At 49.2% G+C, this 27,855-nt stretch overlaps 3 protein-coding genes across 8 annotated transcripts in view; 1 reads left to right on the plus strand and 2 right to left on the minus strand.

The window, feature by feature from the left end:
• Positions 1–493: 493 nt before the first annotated feature.
• On the minus strand, positions 494–5,070 carry ZNF22 (zinc finger protein 22). The gene is made up of 2 exons (XM_068548090.1): positions 5,004–5,070; positions 494–2,333 (listed from the first exon to the last, which is right to left on the minus strand). Exon 2 carries the CDS (start codon positions 2,243–2,245, stop codon positions 1,568–1,570), a length of 678 nt encoding a protein of 225 aa, XP_068404191.1. The 5' UTR covers positions 2,246–2,333; positions 5,004–5,070; the 3' UTR covers positions 494–1,567.
• A 26-nt stretch (positions 5,071–5,096) lies between these two features.
• On the plus strand, positions 5,097–27,847 carry DEPP1 (DEPP autophagy regulator 1). 2 transcript variants are annotated; one of them, XM_068548091.1, is made up of 8 exons: positions 5,097–5,551; positions 5,718–5,856; positions 10,496–10,527; positions 18,329–18,487; positions 19,506–19,558; positions 22,137–22,255; positions 26,325–26,593; positions 27,162–27,847. In XM_068548091.1, exon 8 carries the CDS (start codon positions 27,189–27,191, stop codon positions 27,813–27,815), a length of 627 nt encoding a protein of 208 aa, XP_068404192.1. In that variant the 5' UTR covers positions 5,097–5,551; positions 5,718–5,856; positions 10,496–10,527; positions 18,329–18,487; positions 19,506–19,558; positions 22,137–22,255; positions 26,325–26,593; positions 27,162–27,188; the 3' UTR covers positions 27,816–27,847. The 2 variants fall into 2 exon arrangements, with proteins under 2 accessions (XP_068404192.1, XP_068404194.1); XM_068548093.1 differs by lacking the exons at positions 5,097–5,551; positions 5,718–5,856 and adding an exon at positions 9,263–9,360.
• Positions 11,488–27,855, minus strand: part of RASSF4 (Ras association domain family member 4) — a 33,581-nt gene continuing 17,213 nt past the window's right edge. For 2 of the 5 annotated variants that reach the window (XM_068548085.1, XM_068548086.1), the window contains exons 4-12: positions 22,450–22,580; positions 20,964–21,055; positions 20,095–20,252; positions 16,434–16,535; positions 16,111–16,162; positions 15,885–16,025; positions 15,364–15,485; positions 14,406–14,503; positions 11,488–13,014 (exon numbers count right to left, since the gene is read on the minus strand). In XM_068548085.1, coding sequence (XP_068404186.1) covers positions 12,954–13,014; positions 14,406–14,503; positions 15,364–15,485; positions 15,885–16,025; positions 16,111–16,162; positions 16,434–16,535; positions 20,095–20,252; positions 20,964–21,055; positions 22,450–22,580 — 957 coding nt within the window. In that variant the 3' untranslated portion in view covers positions 11,488–12,953. The remainder of the gene's footprint in view (positions 13,015–14,405; positions 14,504–15,363; positions 15,486–15,884; positions 16,026–16,110; positions 16,163–16,433; positions 16,536–20,094; positions 20,253–20,963; positions 21,056–22,449; positions 22,581–27,855) is intronic. The other 3 variants (XM_068548088.1, XM_068548087.1, XM_068548089.1) reach the window with 3 other exon arrangements.

Raw genomic sequence — 27,855 nt, forward strand, 5'->3', positions numbered from 1 at the left:
TTCTATATGTACTGGGAAATCAGAAAATTCAAGTGACTCACTTCATCATGATATTTGCTTTATTGTGGTACTCCAAGGCATGCCTGTACTGACAAAACACTTTGTGGATATCCTATTGGATGAAACTTCTGTCAACAAAGCCATCTTCTATGACTCTGCACTCCAATACAAGGCCATGAGGGAGGCAAAGCTCAAGTTTGAGACAATCAAAGACAGGAAAAATAAGTGATTCTTCCAAAGGCTGTGATTTTAGATGTTGCCTACAACATCAAAACAATTTCCCAAGAGAAAAATAAACAGAAGGTAGTAGTATCCAAAATACTCCATTAAAAAATTTTTTTTATGGATAACTGTCATTATGAGTACAGCAGAAACTGTTATGATTTGAAAGATACAAAAAAAAAAAATCAGAAGAATGTTAGCATTCAATAGAAATTAAAACCTAAGCTGAAGGCTAATCAAAATGTTTCGTACTCGGCATTGTTCTGATGAAAGATAAGAAATTTGTTTGTTTAGTTTTGTAAATAATTCATATAACTCAGAAAAAGTTAAACTTAGATTTCAAAGGAGCTACAATGCACCAACACTTGACTTTTTAAAAACCTCACTCTGCTATAGGCAAACATTTAAGATAATCAGGGTTATATAAAGCTCTCAAAGGGGAAGGCAGGAAGGCAAGTAAATTGTAGATTTTTAATTTGCAACTTGAGATGGTTTTGGAAAAATAATTTTGGTTTAATTATTTATTCACATAGATCTAAAAGGCTAGCTCAGTTTGTCAGAGCACAAGAGAATGCCAGAAGTCAAAGCCATGGGGATGGACTAACATAAATCCATTCTAATTTCTGGAAAACAAGTGACACGGCGTAACACCATCACAAAGGATAGTATTAGCAGGAATAGGAGACCTGCGGTCTAATTCAGTTCTCTCTTTGGCTTCTAGAGTATCACTTACTAAGAATTTAGTGAAAAACAGGGAAATTCTACTCCTTTAATTAATAATTATCCATAAGCAGCAGGAAAGAAACAAAGGAAAGCTAACATAGAGTGATGCACCTCGTGGATTAAACATTTGTGAACATGAATTCATTTTAATATGTTGACTCTTGAGTCATACTTACAAACCAATGGCTAATACACTACAAAACTTTACAAACATAAAATCTCATCTACTACAGAACTCCAAAACTAATGGAATTAATTTCTTCTCCCTTTTAAGTATTCCTTCCACAGAAATTCCTGAAACTGAGTAGTCATTGGAACTACACTTCTACACGTGTCATCAAAACATGACTGTTTTGTCAAAATGATTCAAGAAGCAATTTCGAACGAGATCAAGGAGCTTATATTCTCTCAAAACACATTTTCAATTCTTTGTACTCCAGGTTACATAAAAAATAAGGAAGGCTGGACTCAATGTAATTTCTCTCAGCCCAATGTCATTAAACTCCCAATGTCTCCATGCTAGGAAAGGATACAGTATTTAAGTGCACTATTAAAAAATATCTCCAGTTCTAAAAGAAATGCTTTTTATTTTTTAAAAGAGGGCTGATGCAGTGCCCTTTACTTAGCGGAGACCAGCCACTGACTTCCTTCCTTTACCAGCTTTCCAAGATGATACTAAGTGAGTTTTTGCCCTAATATTTTTGCCCCGGGTTTTACGAGGCTTCTCTTCTTTGTGCACCTTCATGTGCTGCCTAAGATGGGAGCTCTGGCTGAAGCATTTGCCACATTCACTGCATTGGTAGGGTTTCTCCCCTGTGTGGGTTCTCTGATGTTGAATGAGGTGGGAACTCTGGCTGAAACATCGGCCACATTCATCACACTGATAGGGTTTTTCTCCAGTATGAATTCTCTGGTGCTGAATGAGATTTGAGCTCTGTTTAAACCTTTCTCCACACTCATCACATTTGTAGGGCTTTTCCCCAGTATGGATCCGTCGATGCTGAATGAGATTAGAACTCTGAAAGAAACTTTTTCCACAATCAGCACATTTATGGGATTTCTTTCCAGTATGGATCTTCTGGTGTTGAAAAAGAGTTGAGCTCTGACTGAAACTCTTTTCACATTCGACACATTTATAAGGCTTCTCATCCAAGCTTCTTCTCAGTCTACTCAAGCTTGATTCAAAGCGAACAGTCATTCCCCATCTCTGCCGCTGCCGGCCTGTTTTGCACTGGTTCTCATAGACTTTTCCTTGGCTTGAGCTCCGAGATATACCTCCCTTAGGTTTTCCTAACCGCATGGTGAAGAGCCAAATGTATTCTTAAGAGTCTACACTCTTCTTCTGAATGAATGTTTCACTTCCTAGAGCTACACAGCTCAAGAATTTTCTATGTGTAGAAGAAAAAAATAAAAAACAAATTATAGATGATTTGTTAATTATTCAACTTTAATATCTCTTCAGCCCATCAAAACTGCATCCATTTTTAAATTAAATATCGTATATTAAGGCATATATATGGAATCTGAAAAAATTGGTATAGACGATCTTATTTACAAAGCAGAAACAGAGACACAGACATAGAGAGAGAACAAACATGAATACAAGGGGGAAAGGGGGGGTGGGTGGGATGAACTGGGAGATCGGGATTGACATATATACACTACTGATACTATGTATAAAATACATAACTAATGAGAAACTACTGTATAGCACAAGGAACTCTACTCAGTGCTCTGTGGTGATCTAAATGGGCAAGAAATCCAAAAAAGAGGGGATATACGTATATATATGTGTATATATATATATATATATATATATATATATGCTGTATATGTATATATACATATGTATATATGTACTTGCTGTACGGTAGAAACTAACACAACATTGTAAAGCAACTATACTCCAATAAAAATTTTTTTTTAATATATTCAATATATATGAATACAAAGACAATTCTGGCAAAAAATACTTGCAAAATAATTCTAATAATTCCAGAGTCCAAACTTAATGAATATAACCAAATTTACCTTTGGAGTTTTTGTCTGTTGCGACAGGACAAAAAAAAAAAAAAAGTGATAATATGAAATCTAAATTTTTGTTGGACAATAACAAATGAGATTAAAAAGTGGAGACAATGTAACATCTTAATGGGAATAAAAGAACTCCAAAAGACAATCAAAATTTGGGTAACAGATTATCATTATATTTTAATATTTACTCCAATGTTAAACTTATACTCATGGGTGACTCATTAAGGTGTCCAAATTAGAAAGAAATGACAAATCATACTACTTTGTTAAATATTTCTGTTTATCCTTGTTTGTTTAGCCATTCTACTTTCACAGGCTTTAGAGAGCAACTGAGTTCTAACTTTGTAGCATAAGTTGTTTTGAATATAAGAACTACTCTATAAGGAGTGGAAAATTTCTGTGAATCTATTCAATAAATACTGGATGAGGAAAATGTCAATGAAGAGATATTTCATAATTATTTCCTCTAGATTCCAATGATCCAAGAAAGAGGACAATTCTTTGAAAACTTGAAACGAGGAATTTTTTTTTTGAGAAAGAAAAATTTCAAAAGAACTTTTACTTGATAGTGTAATGAAACAGATAAAAGGTGGTAGGTAAAACACAAGAAGAGGAGGAGAAGAAAGTAAGTTTACATGTAAAAATAGGATGGAATTTTAAAAATACCTAAATGCTACAAAAATTCAAAATTTCAAATAAATTAACTTCATTTAATTACTTATAAGGTTACTTAAAATAATGGCCACAAACAAAGAAGCACAAAGTCCAAATAGGTGACAATGTGGGAAAACCTACGACTGCAAAGGTAATACAATTATTGGAACTAATTTCCACATCTTATTGTCAGCAAGTAGACTTTAAAATGGTAATAATTACCCTGGGTATCTGCACACAAGCTTACAAAGCAAATAACTGCAAACAAAAATTACATCATTGTTCTTGCCTTTCCATCATCTTATTGTATAATTGAGACTCCAGGCCTGATAGTGCTGAGACTTCGTGTATTTAAGTATATCTGCTGCAATTAAGTTAAGTATCAGGAAGAGCAAACTGCATACAACACAAAATTACAGAGACAGCACTACTCATTTCTTAACTTTAGTAAATATTTATAGAACATCTATTACAAGGAGGTATGTCAGGTACATGATGTTGGTGTTCAAAAATAGCTATAATGGTAATTATACACTGAAAAAAAACCCACATTTATTTTTCAACACTATAGAAGTCAGTTCTAGTAGGAAACTCAGAGACTAAACCACCTAGAACACTACAGATGAGGAAATATACCAACAGGCAGCCTGGGTGCCAGTCACTGTGCTATCTTATTTAATTCTCAGAGCAGGTTTATGGGATTATCTTCATTTTACTTCCACTTCTAAGGAAAGGTAGGTATACTTCGGCCAGGTTCCCACCCCCTAGCAGCCTGACCCCAGAGCCTGTATTCTTAGTGGCAGAACTGACTGCAGCCCCAACTTCCAACGCCAAGTCCAGCGCTCCGACTGGTGCTCAGCCTCATTTCACAGCAAGTGCGGGTATTAAGGGAAACTTGAGTGAATGGAGCTGTTGGCTGTGCGAATACGCCTCACTGGAATGTGCCTGCTTTCTCGTCCATAAAATGGGGATGACAATAAAGCCACTACATTATCATGGTGTTAGAAGTTTAAATGAGTCTGTAAGTCGCTCAGAACGGCCCTGTGCTACCCAAGCGCTTGGTTCAATCTGTTTTATCCTGACACGCGCCTGATGGAGAGCGTGAGGAATGCGGCTCACGATCCCGGGCCTGTCCTCCTCTGGCCTCAACTCGCCCGGGCTTCCGTTAAAGCCTCCGCTCTCCCGAGGCCTCCGGCTACCACTCCTCGCAGGCCGGGCCCGCCCCGCTCCCTCCGCCCCCGGCGCCAGCCAGCGCAGAGCCCTCGCGGCAGCCGGGAGTTGAGGCCCGAAGCCGCGCCCGGCAACCCGTTGCCCGGCCGGCACCGCCCCACTGCGGCCAGCTCGCTCTCATGAGGCTCCGGCCCACTCACCGCGCCAGCCCGCCGCCGCGCTCGCTCGCTCGCTCGCTCGCTCGCTCGCTCGCTCGCTCGCTCGCTCGCTCGCTCGCTCGCTCGCTCGCTCGCTCGCTCCCGTCGCGCCGCCGGAAGTGCAGGCCGAGCCGTTCGCCTCCGCCGCGCGGTCGCTCTAGGATCCTGGCGGAGTGACCCTCTATGCTCACGGGCCCAGCGGAAAAAAAGAGACTTTTCGTTTCTTCCTGTCGTTTTGTTTTCCTCTCCTACCCCTGGAAGGCGTCCTGTGGCCCCCAGGACCACAAGACCTGTGGTCTTCTCCCTTTGAGGTGGCTCGGAGCCACCCACAGGGCCGACGAGCAGCAGCCTGTGTGTCGCGGCTTTTGAAACGCAACACCAGCCTGTCCCACCCCCGAGACTTAATTCTTTCTACAAATATTGTTTAATTATTAATTATATAGAGGTACTTTTGGAGAGCCTAAACTGTTCCTGATATTTTTCATGAGTCACCTTATTTGATTATACCAAAAAGCCCTTACAAAATGGGAACGATCATACTCATTTTACAGGTAAGGAAACCAAGGCTTAGAGTAGAAGTTTGCTCGAGTTTAGACAGTGTATAAGTGGATGGCCAAGGATTGGAATGGGTCTTTTTGGCTCCAAAGTCTCGTGATTTTCAACACACCCCCTTGTTTCTCTTTAGTAATGATCTCTCCTGGTTCTCATTTCTTACAGCCAACCTCCTCCTCCGCCAACCTAACCTGTGCTGGGTCACCCGATCTCCTCTCTTCTCTCCGGGCCCTCGTTTGCTGCAGAACTCCTTCAGTCTAATGGCTTCAGATACCATCTGTAGGTGCTGAAGACTTCCTAACAGGTAACTCCAGCCCAACCTTGGGGTGCAAATATTACTGAACTCTAGACTTATATATCCAGTTATAACTTATAACTTATATAACTCAGTGCCATTTGCATGTGTGATGGACATCCCGAACCTAACATACCCCCAGATGAACTTCTGACATTCACCTAACCTGTTCCTTCATCAATCTTCATCCCGACAGTTGGCAATTCCAACTTTCCAATTGCTCAGGTCAAAAATCTTGATGTCATTGTTGTTTCTTTTTTCACCCCAAACCCAAATCCAAGCCATCTATAATTCTGTTGGCTCGATCTTCAAAATATATCCAGAATTGAGCCACTATCAACACCTCCACTGTTATAAGCTCCACCAAGCTGCTGTTATCTCCTGTCTGGATTATTGCATTGGCTTCCTCACTGGTCTCCCTACGTCTACTCACAGCCCCAGAGTGATCTTCTTAAAACCCAAGTCAGATCATGTCATTCATTTTGTTCAAAATCCTCCAAAGGCTTCCCATGTTATTACAGCAAAAGCTCATGGCCTCACAGTGGCACACAAAGCTGTCATGATCTGTCTCTTGTTCTTTGTTATCTCTGTAGTGCTAAGAACAGTGCTCAGAAGGTAGCAGGCACTCAACAAGTATTTGTTGAATGAATGAATTTATAAGATGCTTCTTTACAAAGTGCTTTTACATCTATTCTCTGGTCATTCGTCTTTATAGCCTTGCAAAGCAGGGATCCTCGTATCCATCTTAAAGAGCAGTAAAATAGGGCTGAGAGGGAAACTTGCCTGAAGTACACAGCGAGTTGATGGCACAGGCCAGACTAGATCAGAGGTTCAGATATCAAGCTGGAGCTTTCTGCTCTGCAGATGGCAAAGCGTGAAACTGACTAAGGCCTGGATGGGGAATGTCAGCTCAGTTATCTAGATGATAGCTGGACTGTTGTAAAGATTAAATAAGATAATGTAAGGCACTTAGCACAATGCCTAACACATAAGAAATATGAGGCATTGTTATTTTATTATTAAATTGTTATAAGTGGTTGATGCTGGTGGCCAGAGGGGGTAGGGGTAGGGGACAATGGTCCCCTAGATAGTTTAGGAAAAGTTTCAAGAACAAAAATGACCTGATGGAACTGTTTGCTCTATGTACATTAAAATAATAAAAATTTATTCAAAAAATTTTATTAGTAAGAGAGTTACTAGTTAAAACTAACTTCATGTCCCACGTAAAGGTGGATTATCCCTTTTGCCTGTACCTAAAAACAAATGGGCCAGCTACAGAGGCCCAGAGATGTGTAGGTTAGAGAAGCAGGGAATTGGGTAAAGAAAGATGAAATTTAAAAAGGAGAGAGACAAATGTCAGGAAATACAGGGCTATGGGTGGCCAAGAGTGGACAGAGTAGGAGGTAAGGATGGAGAGGGGCAAGAGATAGAAAAGGTTATGGGGTGAGGAGGGGAGGAAGAATAAAGGGTAAAAGGAAAAAAGAGGGGGAGAGAAAACAGGCAGGGTTTTATGCCCTCAGTTTATTCGTTAGTGTAATAATAGCCAACACTTACTGAGTGCTTATTATGTTCTAGGCACTGTTTGAAGCAGTGGCAGTGCCTCATTCAGTATTCCTGTGGTATGTCTGCTCTTGAGCATTTGCTCTACCCTTCTTGGATTTAACATCCCTGCTTAATCCTGTGTGACTTTCATTGTCTTCTGGTTAACGATAGCCCATCCCACTGATGTTGACTTTACATGTGAGTAGCATTGGCTAACTGCATGTGTGTGGACACAAAGTATAGCCCATCCCAGAAGAAGCTTTGGGTCACTGTGTTTCTGCCACCACTCTGTTCTTCCCCTCTGCCTCAAGAATAATACGTCCCACGTAGGGGCTGCTCCTTCAGCCTTCAGCCCAGGATGAAAGGCATGTGGAGCAGAGCCACGTAAGCCCACTTGGAGCCACCTGCAGTCACATGTAACAGGCCAGAGAAGTAAACACTCTTGTTGTAGCCACTATTTTTGTTGTTATTTGTTACTACAGCAAAGCTAATATACTTTTCACAATCTTAAGAGATAGGAATTGTTATAATCCTCATATTACAGATGAGAAAATGGAGGCAAGTAACTTGCCTAAGGCCGCAGGTGGCAGACAGTTTGGGTCCAGAGCCTATGCTCTTAACCTCTACCTAGCAGTATCTCTCAAATAGAATTCCAGGTTATTTTTAAACAAATTAAATTATTGAAATTGGTCACACTTGATATTTACAAAACAGAAAGCTGAAAGGGGGGAGGGAAAAGGAGGGAGGTACAGTCAGGGTAGCAAAGATAGGCTGTGTTCTCGTAATAGCACATCTTTCTGGGAGAAATGGGTCAAGAGAGGCCAGATCCCTTAATGGCTGGGGCTCCTCTGGGAAACGGCTCGCAGTGGGGTCCAGTGTGTCCCTGAGCCCAGTTGTATTTGAAGGGCTCATTCTAGGAAGAAGAGGCTTCTGGGCTGAGAACAGTCTTGGCAAGACAGCTTCCTTTTACTATGGCTTTGTCCCTTGCGCCCCACTCCCTTGCAGACAGACAGAGACACACACCAAAAAGCACTGTCTCAACAGGGAGCACTGCTGCCTGGGGTCTGCATTTGGCAACAGTGCAAAAGAAGCCAGTCACATGTGTGGCCCAAGGGCCAAGTGCAGTAAGGAGCGGTCTATCTCCCATGAAGGGCCCCTGAACAAGGGTTCTGTCCACCAAGCCTGAGAGTTTGCTTTTTGTTTCCTTTGGGTTCTCTGGGAAAGGAAACTCTGGGAATTCCCATTCCTGAGTTTGCAGAAAACATCTCTGTTAAAAGTCCAGCCAGGAGGGAGCAGAGCCCCACCCGAATGCTGGAAGTCCAAGGGCAGGTCAGCAGCTGACTTTCTCCCAGACAATCGCAGATCATGGGGGCTAAATACAGCATGTGCACTTGCTGTTTTTACATTTGGAAAGGCTTGAGTCTGACTGCCTTTCCTGCCCGATCATGGCTGAGGGACTGAGGGGCAGGGAGGCTGCTGCCCAGCAGGGCACCTGACAAAAATATCCCACTGCTGCTTTGCAGCTGCAGGGCACCTGTATCCTGCCCACATGGGCACATGGTGTATTGCCAGCTTCTCCGCAGATCACCTGATCTGACAGGATAAGCCTCGTGCTTTGTTTCCCTAGGACTAAGGGGCCAGATGTATCCTGGGTGAACGAACGGCTTTATTTTAACAGTGGGAAGGTCTTTAATCCATTTTCTGGAAAACATTCTAAGCAGGTAGCATATGGTTATCACCATGGGAAAAACAAGCTGTTTTTTGATTCCTTCTGGTAATTTGCTCTGGGCAAATCACCCTGTTTTTCCTGAGTTCAGATCTTCTTTTGCAATCATGTTGATTTTATCCTGTGTTTATTATTTTCCCTGGTTCTGGAGGCCTGACCTGGGAAGACCGTCCTGTTTTTAGAGAGGACACTCATCACAGGAATCTTCACTTTATCTTTGGATACATTTACTACCTGCGATACCAGTGAGTTAAGCAACATATGACAAATAATCTAAGCTCTGTGGAGAGAGGCACATGGAACTCCCATACAAACCATCAGGAAACCGCAGAGCCAAACAGAGAAAGTCTGAAATTGTGGTGTCAGGGTGAGCTGAATTAGCAGCTTTTCAAATTGCCTCTGAAAGGCAAGTAGTGTTGATAAAAAGTTTTGTAACCCCTCAGATGATTGCAGAAGTGCACAGGCATACCTTGTTTTATTGTGCTTTGCTTTTATAGTGCTTCACAGGTATTGCATTTTTTTTTTTTAATTGAAGGTTTGTGGCAACCCTGCATTGAATAAATCTATTGGTGCCATTTTCCCAATAACCTTTGCTCACTTTGTGTCTCTGTGTCACATTTTGGTAATTCTCACTGTGGACAAAAAAAATGTAGCCAGCCATTTCAGTAAACAAGAAATGATGGTGCTATCAAGACATCAGCCACTGCAGTCTCTCCAAGGGGTGCACCCTGAGGGCAATTTAGGATGGAGAAAAACAGGATACTGGCCCTAGATAGTTAAGATGCGTATCTAAGGAATAATTTTAATGAACCCAGACTCTTGCATCTTCCCATACACAGAAAGGCACTAAAATCATTAACGTGAGACTTCTGCTTTTTGTGATCAGCAGTCATCTTTCGGTGTTCAACTACATGTTTGGCTTTTTTTTTTTTTTTTTTTTAAAGCAAAAACTCCTGAATATCTTGCTTCCTCCCTTACCTCTTTGGAACAGTTCCTCAGAGCTGTCTGACAGGCTGTCTTATGGGATATAGTTCTCAGTAAGGTCCCCAAATAAAACGTAACTCACAAATTTTAGGTTGTGTGTTTTTTTTCAGTTGACATCACAATTTGCAAGCCTTTCATTATTATTATATTTGTTATGGTGATCTATGATCAATAATCTTTGATGTTACTATTGCAAAAAGATTACGACTTGGCTCAGATGATTGTTAGCATTTTTTAGCAATGAAGTATTTTAAAATTAAGGTACGTACGTTGTTTTTTTAGACATAATGCTATTGTACACTTAATAGACTATAGTAAGGCATAAATGTAACTTTTATATGCACTGGGAAACCAATTTGTGTGACTCACTTTATTGTGATATTTGCTTTATTGCAGTGGCCTGGAACCAACCCTGCAACATCTCTGAGGTATGTCTGTACATTTTCCCTTTTTTTGTACAACTTGTTAGTGATTTCTTAGCTATGTTATTCAGAAGTTAGTTTTGATAATTCTATTTCACAAGTGACATGTATCAAGACAGGCCTTAAATGAAGTAATATTGTAACAACTGAAAGAAAACAAAACAAAACAAAAAACCCCAAAAGCAAAACTGCGGATGTTTACAGAGGGTTTCTTCATCTGATGGCTTCCCATGTGCCAAGCCCTGTCTGCTCCAGGGCTGGCAGGCCTCTTCAGGCTAGAATGTCACACACACTCTCTTAGGCAAGTTGGGCTCAGTCTTGGGCCTCCTTCCAGGGACCTTCACCATCTCTCTGCCCTGCTGGTCCCCTGACCATCCAGGGTGTGTGGCCTGCTTCTCCCAGGTCTTGTCTGAGACCCCTGAACACAGGGCACAGCATGGCTCTGTCTTTGTCCCTCTAGGGCTGAGCACAGGTCTGGCACAAGGCAGTCCCTCAATTACTGCTGAACAATGGACAACAGTTGTCCTTGACCTGAGCTTATAAATAGGGTCTGGGAGCTATTTCACTGTTTTACTGAGGAGCCCTGTTTGAGTCGTTCTCTACCCTCCCCTAGACCCCGTCACCGTGCCCCGCCCCCAGCCCTGCAAGATTCCCGAGGTCCTCCTGATGCTGGGACTCTGCGATTCGGGGTGACCCTTGTGCATGTTGTCCAGGCTGTCCACAGACCCCCACCAATGACTCCTCTGTGCCCTGCAGCTGCCTCTGTCCTCAGGCCCCACACCAGCCCCAAGAATGTGCCCGGAAAGGAAGGAGTCATGTCAGTGTCATGAGCCATGGGCTGTGGCTCAGCTTTGGCTCTTCTGCCAAACTTGGCCACGCGTACTGTGGGACAGGAGTGTCAGAGGTTAGAGCAGAGGGTCAGGGTGGACACACACAAGCAAAAAAAAGAAGCTTGGACCTAACTCCTTCAGTTCAATACAGCACACCTTTATTGAGTACCCAGGAAACTGTGCTGCCGAAGGCGAGCAGAGACAGCAGAAACTACAGCGGACCTCCCCCGGGCATCTCTGCGCCTGCCTCTGTGCAGATGGCGCCAGGCTGGGGCAATCCTGTTGTGAAGTTCACCCTGAACAGTGGGTTCTATTGGCACAGCTGCTCCCAAGCTCTGTTCTTTATGGGCGCTGCACAAGGCACCGAGGGAATCTCCCTCATACTGAATTTCTATATTTGGGAGACTTTATAGTTTTTCCCTTTAAATCCACTATCCATGGGCCCCAGTGGGAGAATGTGGTCTCCAGTTTGCTCTGTTTTGGACAGACACCTCACGTGACCAATGTAAACTGTTACGTAATTTTTGCAAATGCCTTCTTGTTCATTCCAGAAGTTTTCCATCAGCTGACAAACCCAAATTGTTCTGTATCTGGCCCCAGGGAATTCAAAGCCCTTTCTCCTCAAACAGATATTTTTCCCTTGGTGGCCCTTTGATGGGAAGTATTGAGAGGGGAGGAATGCACACCCAGAGAGGGCAGGAGGCACACAGGTGTCCGAGGAGAGCAGCAACGGGGCAGAGCGCGGCCTTCCCAAGCCACTGCCGGCAGTCCCTGGACAGCTCCTGGACTCACACGCACCCTGGCAGCGTCCTTTCAATGCCACACGGGTCACCTCCTCAACGTGATCAAACTGACATGTTTCTTGCAGCGAGCTCCTTATAAGAATCCCTTCAGGTCTTGCTGAGGAAGCTCAGAGTGAGTGCTGCAGAGAGAAGATGGGCTGCTGGTGGTCTTACTCCCAGTCTGACCTCTGCTGCTGGGGCACGGGGCTATGTGAGGCGCATGGAGTGACATCAGAGGCTTGAGGGCCAGGGACGCCATGGTGAAGTGCTGGCTGGGAGCATCGCACATCCCATACCCGCTGGCAGCCCTTGCTTTACCCAGCGGAGTTTCTGAGTGGCAGCATGAGACGAGGGCAGCCGGGGGTCTAGTGATTCACGTGTTTGACGAGGATAAGGGCTTGTGGTTCTGGGCTGGGCACAGGGAGAGCAGACGGAGCCCACGCCCTGGAAACAAGGTCATGTTCTGCTCTCCTGAGCAGGAGAGGTGTGGAGTGAACAGGACTGGCCATGCTGTCCAGCTACATAAAGTGGCCCATGTCACAGCTTCAGGGCTGCTCACGGCCCAGGCCAGTCTCACACGCAGACCCCACCCAGCAAGTTCCTGGCTCCTCAGGCTTAGGTCTGGGCACTGTGAGTGCTCACCTTGGAGCCAAGAGCCAGGGACGTGGGACTCATGCTACCTGGGCAGGTGGACAGGTGGAAACATGGGTGCCGGATTCCTCAGCCAGTGTGACCAATCTGTGTGACAATCAGGGCCCGGCCACCAGTGCTCAGAGCGCGCTGGCTGCTGGGGGCTTTGGAAGAGGCAGGTGCTGGTGGGCTACTTGGCCTCCACCAGCTGCTCCAGGCGCTGTAGCATCGTCAGACGCAGGGCTTGGAACCTGGAGGGAGACACAGCCAAGAGGACTCACTGATACTGGAGGGGACAGGGAGGGGGGGAGCAAGGGAGCACATAGATGCTGGGCCTGGAGACCCACGGCTCCTGACCGGCTGATTAGTGGCCACTATCTCTCCTCTGCCCGGAGAGGGAAAAGCCAGGCCCACATCCCACAAGACCACTGGCTTCGAGGAGCAGTCAAACAGGGCTGCAGACCCTGTCAAGCTTCAAAGCAGAATGATCTTTCTATTCCAAAGATTCTCCAGTACAAGATATGGGGATATATGTATATGTATAGCTGATTCACTTTGTTATAAAGCAGAAACTAACACACCACTGTAAAGCAATTATACTCCAATAAAGATGTTACAAAAAAAAAAAAAAGATTCTCCAGTACAGACAGGAGTGTGCTGGAGTATACAGGGCGGCAAAGTAGGGATCAGGAAGCCTGCGTTCAAGCCCCGGCTCTGCAGTCACGTGGTGCTGCCTCCTTCCTTCTCTCAGGCCGCTGTTTCCTCTCTGTACATTGAACAGGCTGACCAGGTGACCCTCAAGTCCTTTCTAGCCACGGTGACACTGCTGACTGCATGTAGACTGTTTCCTCTGATCGAGCTCTCTGCTGACTGCCTGAATGGGGCCTGACTGCACACATAGAAGCCTTTCTGAGAATCATTCAGCCAGATGCCAGAATTGGAACCAGTCCCCTGACCGCGGGCCCTCACAGCAGCCTCTCTCCTTCCCTTCCTAAGAGGGACTCTGGGACCGAGCTTCCCCTGCAGAGGGAGAGACAGATCACTGGGATGTGCAACCTGGCTGACCTCACACAGCCGGCTGATGTAGCTTCCCCAGGGGCCAGCAGGTAACACCTGCTCACCTTTCCACTGAACTGGTCCCCTGCACCTGCAAACATCAGCTGGTGCAGGCAGTTCCAATAACTGCTGCTTTGGGGCAGGCCTAGAATTCCGGCTAGCGTGAAAGGCCCAGACGAGGCTGAAGGTGCACAAGCAGGCCCCCTCTGGGTTGCTCCTCGATAGCAATGTCACCAGCAGAACACACAACCCTGGTCCAGGGCCCACCCGTGCTCCTGCCTGACTCTCCTGGGCATTTTTCAGCAGCTTGTGCCTGTCCTGTGCTGGTGAGATTGCCAAGGCTAGATGAGTGGTCTGGGCTGCATCCCCCTATTTTGGCAGGCTGTCACCCCAGCTTGGTGTCACTGTCGAGCAAGGGGCCAGAGGGCGGTGCTGGGGAGCCAGGGTTAGCAGGTGTCCCGAGCTGCGTGAGGACACCTGGCGCACCTGGTGGAGAGAGGTCTCCCAGCCCCGGGCCTGCATGCTCTGCCCTGCAGACTTGCCCTGACATTCAGTACCCACGACTGGCTCTTTAAGTGCTGCTTACTTCATGGTCAGTTTGATTATTTCTCTTTCCTCCTCTTCTTTTAATTTTTCAACAAAACTGTCCAGCACCGGCATTTCAAACTTAATGTACTGAGCGACCTAGAAAATCCAAGAACATTTTAATGTGTTTTAAATTAGAAGCCAAAAGTGTGTTTTCTTTTCCTCGTGGCTTCCATAGCGGCCGATTCAGCAAGGTCTTAAATCCAAGGAAGAGGCTGTCCTGCTTTCCTCCCACCCCCAACACTGCTCTGTGTGTACCAGGATGGGAGGATGGAGCCCATTCTTACCTCAAAGGCAACTATGATCCCTGGGAGGAAAGATTAAGCTGAATTTTAGGAAGAGCATTCAATAGTGAGTGGAGTCACACTGGGTGTTCTCTGGGGGTGGGGTGGAGACGGTGGGAATGCCATTGTTTTTAACAATGGAGTGAAACTACACTAGTCTGTGACTGGCTCAAGGGATTCAGGGTCACTGGGCCTTCTCCTTGGGGTCCACACACTATAGGCCTTTTCTGTGCAGGGAGTTTGGAAATGTGCCCATTGCCCAGCCAGGACTCGGCTGTCCTGAGACACAGACCTCCATAGGGTCCCTTCCATAAGCCCTAGTTAGGCCCTAGTTAAGGAGCCCTTGTTGTGGATCTTTAATGCAATGACAACAAAACACGCTCCAATGAAGGAAAAGATTCTATCTGTCTGAGGGGGAAAGGCCAGGCCATGGTTTTCTAAGACCCAACTTCTTATCTCCCCTGAGCCAGCTGATAACATTTGGTAGTGGCTGACAGGAAGAAGAAGGGCTGAAACCAATACTGTACTGGCCCTTCAGAACGGCCGTGGGGCCCTGGAAGCATTGCCCAAGAGGACTCTGCCCAAGGTCACCTGAAGAGCCCTTGGGAGTCCGCCATGCTGTCCCCCAGCCCCTAACTCAGGAGCAGGCCTCCCCGAGCCTCAGCCCTCACTCACATCGTGGGGGACTTCCTCGCCCAAGTCAGCTTCCATCAGGAATATCCTGGCGATCTTCTCACAGGGCCCGTGCAGGATTCTGGAAATCAGCGGGTACTCAGAGTCTTTAAATTTTGTCCTCTCTGAAAAAGAAGGTGGTGGACAAAATTCATGGCATCTCTGCGTCTCTTTGTTCCAGGACAGGAACGTAATGGAAGACAGATGTCCAGGGGGCCTGGCAACACTGCCAGGTGTTGTGTGATGGACATTGCCCTGATGATGTGTGATCATGTCCTTCGGTGAAGGCCCAGCTCAGAGAGGAACAGTGGCTGAAGGAGCGGGGGATGGGGAAGTGGACTTGGGGAGGCCAGGCCTGCTCAGTTATCAGACCTGGGCTGTGCAGCGCTGGACATAGGGCCATGCAGTACAAGTTCTGCAACAGCAGTTCTCAGTGGGCGAGAACTCCCCACTGATCCATCTTGAAGACCCAGATGCACATTCCTCCCCACTCCCTGCTGAACCTACTGGAGAGAGCGGCTTACCATGTGGTTTTGGTGGGATTCTGAAAGGAATGACGATGTGCCTGGATTTGGGCCCGGGAGGGGTGCTCGTGGTGGGGGCATAGCATGTCCCAAGGCCAGGAGGGCACCTGCCCCGTGCCCGCTGCACAAGCCAGCCCAGCCCTCGGAGAAGGAGCACAGCTGGTGAGCTTGCCAAATGGACAGGGACTTTTGTTTTTATGATCGGGAAGCAAAGGCAGACACTTACCCCCAGACTCGTGAACGATGTAGAGTGCAAACTCACTGGGACCATTTTCCACCTGCACAGGTAGTAACAGGAAGTCAGACCACGGCTCTTCCAGACAGGAGAGACAGAAAGGGACCCCTGGTGGTAACCACATCCTCAGTGCCACACACACAAATCCCCAGGGACCCTCCCCTCTCTCTGCTTAAATTCCCAGAGATGCCAGCTCAGCTGAGGAAACCTGGGTCATCCTTCTAGCCAGGGGCCATGGCTTTCCCCAGCCCCCTCCCGCAACGAGACAGCAAACCACCAGCAACTGGGGCAGGGCCGCCTGTGGGCAGACTTACTCGGAACTTGTTCAGCAGCAGGGTGAGCACCTGCAGGGTGGTCATGGTGCTGTTGACTCTCACGTTGGTCATGGACCCATAGGCGGGAGTAAACACGGAGGTCTGTACGGGAAGGGGGAGGCAGTTCAGGGCAAGTCCAGGGGGGACACGGGGCTGACATCACGCAGGGTCTGGGCATACTGTCGGCCAGATGGTGCTGAGCAGGCTGCAGCAGCAGGTGAACCTGGGCTTCGGGAACACCTGCGTCTATCCATCCACAAAGGGCCACACACAAGCTGTGCCCACATCTGGGCACGCGCAGGGAAGCTGTAACAACTCACATCTTACAGAGGCCTCTAAGAAAGATGACTACAAAGCTTTAAGGTCCAGCTCTCTGGATTCCAGGAACCAGGGCCGTAGAAGTAATTCACAAGGGGTTGGGGAACCAGTCTCTCCTTCACTCTCTATCGATCAAATCACCAAGTGTCTGCTCATCCTAAGGCTGAACATTCTCACATCTGTCCACTCCTCTCCATTCTCCCAGCAGTGCCTGAGGTGAGGCCCTCTGTTCATACTGCATCAGCTTCTCAACTCTCCCCTTCCAGTCTCCGCCTTTCCAATCCATTACCCACACTGTTGGCCAGCGGAACAACCTTTCAGAAATTCTGCAACTCAAAGTGTGTTCTGGACCAGCTGTGTCAGCATACAGTCTCAGGCCCCCCCAGTCCAGACTCCTGGATCAAAATCTGCATTTGAGGAAAATGCCCCGTGATGCTATCTGTAGGGTACACTTTGAGAAGTACTGTCTTACAGCATGTCCCACAGCCTAGACAGTGCCATCCGTGGCTCCTCTCACGTTATGCACATGTGATACATGGTTCCCTCCCAAGTACCCTGTGCTCTAGCCACATGGCTTCTGCACAGTTATGGGGGCCCGTGACATTCTCACAGGTATCTTGCCTTTGTTTATGAGACACCATCCATGAAAGTCAACCAGGGCATTGCCTGAGGCTTATTAAGTCCTCAGTGATCACTAGCTAGGTAGTAAACCTGCTAAACACTTTATATATAATCTTTGATTTAATTCTCACAACAGCCCTTAGAAGTACCTGTCACTAGTCCCCTTTTCTTAGGAAAGACATGGAAGCTTGGACAGGTTAAGTGGCTTGTCAGCATCACCCATCTAGAAAGGGCAGAGCTGCCCCAAACCCCATGCTTCACCACTGTGCCACAGGGGCCTCCCTGCGTGTCCGACTTCCGTGTGGGTAAGCTCCTCCTTGCTTTCCAAATTCCAATTCACACATTCCTCCTGTATGGCCCTAGCTCTGCTTTTCCCAGTAGGGGCTCGGGGTGCATGAGGGACTTGTTCAGTGTCCGCAGCTGGTCCCCGAGTACCAGAGCCAGACTCAAACTTGGACCTGCCTTCTGCACAGCTGAAATGTAGAATGCCTCTGGGTGATACAGAAAGCCAGCCTAGGTTTTCAGTTTCTAAGAAACATGGAATACAGAAGTCAGGCTATTTCTAGGAGAAGAAAGGTCATGTCAATAAGACATTGTTAGTGTTTCTTCTGCCTGAAGTCTTTTCTCAAGAAGATACCAACGAACTCCAAGTAGGAACGAGGGTACCGTGGCTGTTTTCCCATCTCTAACCACAATGGTTTTCCGCTCACAGAACAAATTTGAATCTAACAGGCCAGGGCAAAGCAGTGAAAACAAGTACTAAGTTTTACCCAGTCTGGAAATCAAGCCAACATTACTGTGAATAAGAACACTTTTGGAAAATAATTGAGTGAAGCAATAGTGCACAGTTATAAGAAATAAAACCTGGAATAACAACCCCAGGAAGTTAATTCTAGGAATTTTTTTTTTTTTTAATTGTTGCCTGTGACTCAAGTACTTTGTTGCCTGATTTCTAGGGACACTGATTCTGAATGCATGTAGGGCAGGGCGAAAAAGAGGGAGCCCCTTACTCATCCAGGAGATGTGAATCAACTGTCCAACATGCCTAAGACACTAGTTCCTGTCCTGGAAGGTACTCAATCTGCCTGGAAGAATGGGTCTACATTTCGGCACAGGTAAATCTGTGACTGGGGGAAAATCTGCCCTTACTGGGGCCTGAATGGGTAGTGTATCGAGTGTTGGGCTGGCTGGCTAAGAAGCCCTTCTTGGCAGGATGGCTCCAATGGACATGAAAGGCTGTGATGAAAGCCCTCACTGTTCATTTGTTCATTTCAAAGGCTACAGAGTGCTCAGACATCTCCGTGTCCCTGTGACATTTGCAATGACTAACGTAAGATTTAATGTGCCCAACACACCTCTTAGAGATGACTCCCTTAGAGTAGAGGTGAATATACTGAAGATAAACCCCACTATTTGGTACCTTGAGTCATGGAGCAAAAAGCTCCTTTTTAGGAATGTAGAACTAGAAAGAGCCCAAACCCATGCAAATAGTCTTTCTAAATTTTTGAGTAATCCCTGAAAATAGCATATCAATATATATTCAAATATTAGCAAATGGTACTTGACACTTTAAGGACAAAACCTCTTTGGAGCAAGATTTAAAGAATACCCAAGTCAGATGGTGGGTTCTTTGGCTAATCTAGACATTCTTAATCTCTGTTTAACTTCAGCCCTGCCTCCCCCTCCCTCTCTCAGGAAACTACTCTCAAATAGTCCTGGGTTTTCCTGGATTTAGTAAAGATAACCTATTGTCCCTCATTAACACTCACTGCAAACCTAGCAGGGAGTGGAGGGAGGTCCTGATGGTGAAGCAGGGTCCTTTCAGCCTGCCTTGCTGAATTCTTCATCCCAAAGTGCAGGGCACCCCAAGAGTGGCTTGAATGGCTCCCAGCAGACCTCACCTGGGGGACTGTTCTTCAGATCTGACCCTGAGACCTCCCTTTGCCCAGGCTCCCCTCCCCCTCCCATGAGTCATCACCTATCAAGAAGGCAGCTGCTTAACCTAAAAACCTTGGCTTCCAATTTCCCAGTGCTGCAGGATGTGGCTGTGTTACCAGGACACTCCCCATCTAGGGCCTCACCCAAACTGCCACTCGTGCCATTTATAGTAACAGTCAACTTCTCCCTTTACAGTTTGGTTTGTTTACGGAATGATGTCATCTGGGGAAGGAGCTCTTTTTCCTGAGGTCAGTACAATACATACTTGGACAAAAGGCTAAGTGCTGGGAATCAGGAGCAGTGTGGGTTCTCTGGGACACAGACACACGTGCTCCTGGGCACACCTCAACCTAGTTGCCTTAATCTACCAAGTGAAAATGACAGTAGGGGACATGACGTTCCCATATCAACTGAGCTTGGGTGGAAACCTCATAGAAAATTGCCTTATTAAAAGTGAATTTGGCATCACTTTCCAAATATCCATGCAACTTTTGAGAATGAATTGACAGTGAGTGTGTGATGGAAAAAATACAGGCTTTGGGGCCATGAAGTGGAGTGATATTTTGATGTGACTTTGGGCAAGATAGTTCTCCTCCTGAGCCCGTTTCTCCATCAGGACAGGGGCATGACCACATCTGCACACAGGGCCATGGTGAAGGTGAATTCCGGCATGACCACCACGGAGCCCGGCCTACAGAAGGCCCAGTGGTTACACCCGTGCTTGGGGCTGTTCCCTGTGGCCTCAGCCTCAGGGCCTGGGAGAGAGGCCAGGCTGGGACATCACCTTGTGGTTGTAAAAGTGCCCGTTGATAGAGAACCGATGTCGCCGGATCCTCTGGGCCTCACCGGGGGCGCGGCACCTGGGCCGCCTCTGGATCACACAGGCTGCATCGCTCTTGGTCCTCATAAGCTGTGGGGTCTCCTCGTCCTCCTCCATGGGCTCTGTGGTGAGAAGTGGATGAGGGGGTCAGGCTGGGGTGAGGGCGGTGGTGACAGAACCGCTCCCGTGGTGGTCCCGAGTGTGGAGCGTGGCTCCCTGTTGCACTGGGCTACAGCAGACGGCGATGTGACCACTGTCCCTGTGACGGAGGCTGGGGTCCAGTCTGGGTGATGCCCACTTTACAGACGGGAAAGGTGACCCCCAGACAGGATAACCTGTGTCACCATGCCGCGTGGCCATAAGCCTCTGGGCCTCCGTCTCCAGGGATCCAGAGCAGGACTTTGACAGCCCCAGCCCTGTCCTCTGGGACAAGCCCTTCACTGAGTGCAAGGGGAGGGCGCAGAGAGGACAGACACACAGGTACGGATCCCGGCGTGTGGGGAAGAGGTCCCAGATGCCTGCAAGGCCAGGAGGGAGCCGCACCCTCTGCTGGTGTTCTCTCCTTTCTATAAGGGTGCACGTTGCAGGGACTCAGGCAAACTACATCACCTCTGCAAGCCTCTGATTCCTTTTCCCTAGGTGAGGAGTCGATAAGAAAGCCTCTCCCGGGTTGAGGAGGGATCTAGCAGGGGCTGCTCCTGAAGGGTAACAAGCCATTCTTTGCTACTCCACAAAGCTGATATTCAGAGACGGTGGTCATGAGCCAACCCCTCCCTTCCTTCCCACCCCAGATGAGCAGGACAGGGTCCTGGGCAGCTCAAGGCCCCACTGACCTGAGCTGTCTCTGGAACTCTCCTCCCTGGGTCCGGCCTGAGCACTTGGTTCCTGGGCAGTGACTCTGCCATCCTGAAGAGGTGGCTCCTTTCTGAAAAGAGACAATCGTGGTGCTCAGAGGGCTGCAGGCAGAGAAAAGTAGCTCAGGTCAAAGAGAAGAGGCTGGCTGCCTTTGTGGACAGGACACAGGCAAGAATCAGGGCAGGCAGAGCTGAGGCCAGGATTTCATGTTAAGTCAACGTAAGAGATTAAAAGAAAAGCAAAGGATCGCCCCAGTGTCTGCTGGAAGGAGACGGAGTCTGTCCTGAAGACCCGGTGTCCTGTGCTGGGCGCCGTTGCCTGGACACAGGGACATACACAGTGCCCAGGCGCTGCTGGGTGCTGGGCTGAGGCAGCTGGCATCTGCGGCCACGTGCCGAGGGGGCTCTCTGGGCTGCCCTCAGGCCTGCGGGGGTCGGGCAGCAGCAACCTCGAGGGGGCCAACCTCCAGGCCTCTGAGCAGCGTGGTCTCCAAGCCAGGGCGGCTGGTGCTGGGCTGGAGAAGGAATGGGTGTGATGGGAAGTAGCCACACGGTGAGCAGGAGCCTGCAAGGAGCAGACAGAGCGTCCCGCCCAATGCTGAGAGGCCTCTGAGGGCCCTTGTCCGAGACTGCTCGTGGGACCACTTCTACCCTCCTCTCTAAGGAGCCCATCCAAACTCGAAGCACTAAGTCTGTGCAGCTCAAAATTAGCTATGACTGACCAGGGATACCTGGGGACGCCCCAGGGGCGTCAATGTGTTAAGGGCTCTCAGAGAAGCAACTTTAAATTTCTGAAGGGGAAAATGTTTTGAATTTCTGACTCTTAGAAGGATTTATCACATGCAGAAGCAAGCAAAACGCAGCAGCAAACTGCCTGTCTACGGGGCGGGGTGGGAAGAGGCAAACGTCCATTAAAACGATAAGGCAGGTAGGAAACCATTTCATCCTGATCGAAACATTCTTCTGATATTTAAATAAATCTGATATTAAATTCTGATAAATTTATAAAAATAAATTCTGATATTGAAATAAAAGCAGAGCGGTAGGAGGCTAAAATTGTGTGCGTTTTTAACATAGAACAGGAGATGCTGAGATGCTTAGCTTGCAGAGGGTGTCGGAAGCCCCCCACCTAGAGCCCTCTCTCTCTTACAGGCAAGGAAAGTTTGAGAAGTACAGCCAGAGGTGAGGGGAGCCTGGAACGTTCTCCAAGAGGGAGGTGACTTGGTTGTCATGGAGAAGGACCATCTGGGGGTGAGGCTGCAGGTTGGCAGGTGAGGTCATGGGCTGAGGCCGTCACGGGGTGACAGGGATGAGTTTGGGTTATCCTGCCATGCTCCTGCCCCAAATGGGAATGGGGCTAGGCTGAGATCAACTTCCCCCGCCCCCGACACCCCAAACGATACTTTTGGGTTGAACAGGTGTCATGGAGACCACCTGGCCCCGCCCCACCCGGCCTGGTACTCACGGGCATCCTGGTGCCCAGGAGGCAGAGGAGAGGTGCATGCGCTCCCTGTCATCCTGTATCTGGAGCCGGATGGGCCGCCTCAGTCCCCAGGAGATGTTGAGGAGCCCCTCGATGATCAGAGCCCCTTCTTCCTGTGGGGATCCACACGGGTCAGCCTCTTCCCCCAGAGCAGCCGCACTCAGGGGTCACTGCCCACCCTCCCCACCCCCCCTCAGGACTCAGCCCCTGCCCACGGGACTCACCGTGCACTCAGGCCTCCCCAGACACGCCCTCTCCTCCCTGGCGTCCTGTCCTCCTTTGGGGGAAGGCCCACGAACTTCTATGTGCTCCAAGGCACGCGGCCCGGGGCCGAGAGGAAGCCTGAGGCGTGCCCTTCCACCGCCCGGGTGCAGGGTCTGGGACAGGGCGGCTGAGTCAGGTGTCCCACAGGAACGCGGCCGCTGTCTGGCAGGCACGTCCACAGAGCGGCAAGGAAACACGTTCCAGGGAAGCGCGGCTGTGCAGACACCAGTGCAACACAGGGCACCTCTCCACCCACTGCTGCACCTGGGCAGGGGACCCACGGTCAGCTGGCCCTCCTGGGCATGTGCCGAGGGCACTGGATCCCATGCCCACGAGAGCAGAGGTGGATTAGGACAGTCCCCACACTGTTCCCATTAGTGGCCTGAACCCACCCCCAGATTTCCAAGCTGCCTTCTTTCCTGAGGGCCAGTCTTGCTTTCCTCACCACCTGGGATATGGACAGTCCCATGTCCCACCACTGGCACACACGCTCAGAATATCTACAACAGCTCCCAGCCCGCGTCCCCGACCAGCCTTCATTTCCCAAGGTCTGCAGATGGCATGGCCACTCCCCGGCCACCAACCCTGAGGTCCTAATCGACAGAGTCCTCCAGAGGCACCCTCAGCCAGCTCTCACTTGCTCCCCTCAAGGCCTTGATTCTGTTCCTCTGACCTATTTCCGGCTCCTGTATAAGCGCTACCACCTCCAGGCTCCCTGTGTCCAGCCTCATCACTCCCGCATGTGTGCCTGGCCAGGCTGCTTTGTCTGCACCCTCAGAGCACCTGCCAGAAACCTTCTCAGCTTCACGCTTCCACAGTCTAGGTCTTCCCAGCTATGTGCTCCTAATCTGCTTTGATACTGGTCTTTTGGCAATGAACTTAAATCGTCATTCTCCCAGAGCCATCTCAAGCACCATTTTAGATTCACAAATGCCATTTCTTTCTCCTTGCTGACATCAAAAGCCCTGTGAGAAGAGGGACCTTGTGGGAAATGTCATATCCCTGGCAGTGCTTACAGAGGTGTCCTGCAGTGTCGATTTCATGGTTAGTTAGTGATAGTTTAAAACACCCTGCCATACACAGAGAAAATATTTCTCCTCTGTTCAAGTTTATCAAAAATACACATAGCTTTCTGGAATGGCCTTGCACTATTTGCTAAAAAGGAAAACAAACAACAACAACAAAAAAACCCAGAGCTATTTTTGATAACCACTGATGCTACACAGGCACAGATATGTAACTAAAGATATGTAACTGTATGTATATAATATGTAACAGATATGTAACTGTATGTATATAATATGTAACAGATATGTAACTGTAAAGGAAAGACTAGATTGATCCACTGGAGTTAAAGGTCCCGTGGGGGTAGTAAGAAAACCCAAAGTGGGGTTCAGGTCTCTGTTTTCAGACTTAGCTTCAGATGCCTCTGTCAGATGTTGACAGGTCACTGGAGAGAGCCTCTGCCCCACCAGGTACACATCTCGGTGTGTTCATTCGTGGACATGTTTATTCATGGACACCAGCCCCATGATGGACTCTGGGTGGAGGAGATGAAGGAGACACAGCCCCAGACCCTTTGATGCTCTGGGGGCACCGCTGAGGCAGGGGCAGCAAGGCTGGACATACTGAGGCCAGACCTCCAAAGTTGCTGTATGAAGGCTCTGGGGACCTTGCCATGAAGAAGGAGGCAGGGGGACTTGCTCTGGGGAAGCGAGGGGCTGAGGCAGAGCTGCTGCCTCTGAGGTCAGGGTTAAGCTATGCTGGGGACCAGCTGGCCTGATGTGACTCAGGCCTGGTGTCCCTGCACAAGCAGCACGGGTGTGCCCAATCTGAGCCCCCTACCACTGCTCTGCCCCCCAGCCTGGCCCCATCAGAATGGAGGGGAGGCCCTGTCAGCCTGCAGCTTTCTCTGATCAAATCAGAGAAGCCCAAAGTAGAGAAGAGGGACCTCCAGGGCAGCCCTCACCACGCAGGTGGGGAAGTAACAGGACGAGAACACAGGTCCCGGGGACTGGGCTTTCCACAAGTTGGGAAATCAACCTGGGCCCCCTAATTCTATCCCAGTCAACACTTCCCTCCTCAGTTCAGCCTACTGGCTTATTTGCTAATTGCTAATGAATTCAAAGAGAGCCAGAGAAACAGACAAAGGCTCTACAGAAGCATCCAGATGGAAGAGCCATTGAGGTGGGAATTTCTATGTTTAACTGACATCCTGATCACGGGTTGGCCCCATGCCTTGGCCCACGAGAAATACTCTAGCCAGAATGCATGAACTTGGGACTGCCAGCTCCTCCCGCTTGCCTCGGCATCTAGGGTCTGTCCAACAATCAGACTTCCGACCTGAGCTTCTGTCTCAGTGACTTGCTTTCCATCCCCTGCCTGTGGGAACAAGACAGGTACCTTCCAGGTGGGCCCACGGCTAGGTGGATGACGTGAGGTCTGTCTGAGAAGGGTATGGTGCTGGCTCTCTACAAGAGCTTTCCCAGGGTCACCTGCCTCTTCCTCAGCTGCCTCCTGTGCTGACACACTCACCCCTGGACACTAGCAGAGGCCTCCCAACACTGGCCAGATGCTCCTCGGTCTCCCTGTTAGCTCACCCTTTAGCCCACGCACAGCGGCAAAGTCAATCCTTCAAAGCAGAAGCCAGACTCTTGCACCCTTGTTCAAATCCTGCAGTGTCTGTCCATCCCCTTCGGAGGGAAACCCAGTGTCCATGCCAAACCCAGTGACTTCTCCCCACCTGGGCCAGTCATATGGGCCCCTGGCTGTCCCCTGCCCAGCAGACTCTTGTCACAGTGGCTTTGCACATGCTGCCCCTCCACTGGGAACACACGACCCTCATTTGTTCAGCTCTCTGCTCAATGTCCCCTCTTAGAGAGGACCCTCCTGATCCCTCGACCACAGTGCAGCTGGCCTTTTCTTTGCAGCTGTAATCAGTACCCAACATCACAGCACCCATCCACTGAGTACTTAATTCTTTCCCTCACTAACAGCTAAGCTCTAGGACGCAATGATTTGTTCACTGCTTATGTTCTCTGTACCTAGAACAGTCACTGGTGCACAGGAGTACTAATTAGATACCTGGGGAACAAAGAAATAAACCAATTATCATTTGAAAGCACCACATCTGGGAAGCAGCAAGACCAGGACCCTGCAGGCTGCCCCTGGTCCCAGAAGAAGGTGGGCACATCCCAACTCCCAGCAGGCCCAGGGAACCTGGCCTTAGCCGCCTCCAGGCTGAGCCCTGCATCGCTGTGTCTGGCAGGGTCCCTCACAAGTGCAGGCCCAGGGCTCTGCAAGAGCTAGCACCGGGCCAGAGTGTCCTGGGGTTGCAGGGTACTAGTGTAAGGTGTAGTGGGGAACACTTCTAGGCAGAGGTGGCAGACCCTAGGGCTGCTTGTGGGAGCCCAGTGGAGCCCCCTGCCTCTCCCAGTGGCCACCCCACCCCTGCCCTGCAGAGTAAACATTCCCAGAACGCCCCACAGGCGCAAAGGCTTGCTCCAAGCTGGCCGCTGGGCCAGGCCCCGCCCGCCAAGCTGTTTTCCTCTGAGAGCCTTCCTGAGAACTGCTATTTTTGGCCCGTGTGACAGTAATTGATTGCTGGTGGAAAGGTATAAAAGCAGCTGCCAAGCCCCGAGGTTCGCCAGACAGCTCAGGGAGGATTCCACTCCGGACAGTGGCACATCGTCCAGAGGCCGTAGCACTTCTTCCTCGTCGCCCTCCTCCCAGCAATCTGACGCCGGACACAGGGCTCCAACTGCTGGACCCCGATCCCTCTGCCCTGAGCTTCCTGGGGGCTTTCTGTGGACTTCCTTGCTCATCCAGCTCCCCTGCTACCCCCAGACCTCCTCAGCTACAGGTAAGAGAGCAACTGCCCTCTGGTTTGCGGTAAAACAAAAAGGCGTTGGGTATCTTTGAAGCAGTTCTCAGCCTGGGACGCGCACAGCCTCACTGCGGGTTAGAGACCAGGACGCAGCTAACTGCTGTAACAACAGCTGCGGAGGGCTTTATACTCATAATGGAATTTCCCATGAGGTGTCATTCCACAAGTTTTTCCCAACGCCCTTGAGAGGTGTATTTTTAACCCCATTTTATGGATGAGTAAGTGGAAGCTTGGAGAGGTGACTGTGCCAAAGGACTCCGTGTCAGGAACTGCTAAGTTTGGTTTTAAACCCAGGTTTCCTCTGACTCCAGTCCGTGAGGCTGGGTTCTCTGATTTGTACGGGTTCTTGAACAACAGTAATGATAGGATCTTAAGTAATGTTAGCAGGAAGAGCCCAGGAGTTCGAGCCTGGTCTTGGATCTGCAGACTTTAAACTGCTCTCAGGCATGTGATTCACCCAGGCAGCCTCAGGTGGGGAGGGGACACAGGAAGGGTGTCAGGATGGCACACTAGTCCCTCACCCCACTCCTCTGTCAACCAACAGGTTGCTGCTTCCTTGTGGCCGGAAACCATGAGGTCCCGGCTTTTGCTTTCCGTGGCCCACCTGCCCACAATTCGGGAGACCTTGGAGGAGATGCTGCCCGGTGGGCCTGGAGAGGACCCCCCCGCCTCCCCTAGCCTGGATGACTACGTGAAGTCCATCTGTCAGCTGGCGCAGCCCACCTCAGTGCCGGATGAGGCTGCAGCCAGGGTCCGACCCAGGAGACCCCACCGGCCAGCCCGTTCCCGTGAGAAGAGCTGCACCCCTGGGTCCCTACAGGACATCACCACCCGCTTCAGTGGCCAGCAGCCCACACTGCCCGGGGCCAGCACTGTGGACCCCCTGGACTTGCTCTTTGGGGAGTCTCAGGAAAATCGGCCAAGTGGGAGGGACATGCCAAGGAGGACTGGATCCTCTGCTGACCCCTGGGCTTCATGCAGACAGACGGACAGTGGCAAGGCCCGGGGGGCCCCCAGAGGGAGGCTGAGTGATGTCAGGGCTCCAGGGCACTCTCTGCTGAGACTGCAGAGGGACTGGCACCAGTGCTCCCAGGCTTCTGGGCTACCTGGCCAGGATGCAGTTTCCCCAACAAGACCCCGTCCCAGCAGCGTCCTTAGAACTCTCTATTTGCACCTCCCCGTGATCCATGAACTCTGACCCCTCCCCAATAAAGACTTCTGCAAATAACATACAGGTC

Source organism: Eschrichtius robustus, chromosome 7, assembly GCF_028021215.1.
Source record: "Eschrichtius robustus isolate mEscRob2 chromosome 7, mEscRob2.pri, whole genome shotgun sequence".
In the NCBI taxonomy this organism is placed as follows: Eukaryota; Metazoa; Chordata; class Mammalia; order Artiodactyla; family Eschrichtiidae; genus Eschrichtius; species Eschrichtius robustus.

Excerpts from the sequence above, each read along its gene's own strand:
- ZNF22 (XM_068548090.1), bottom strand. The coding sequence starts at position 2,245 with ATGCGGTTAGGAAAACCTAAGGGAGGTATATCTCGGAGCTCAAGCCAA.
- DEPP1 (XM_068548091.1), top strand. The coding sequence starts at position 27,189 with ATGAGGTCCCGGCTTTTGCTTTCCGTGGCCCACCTGCCCACAATTCGG.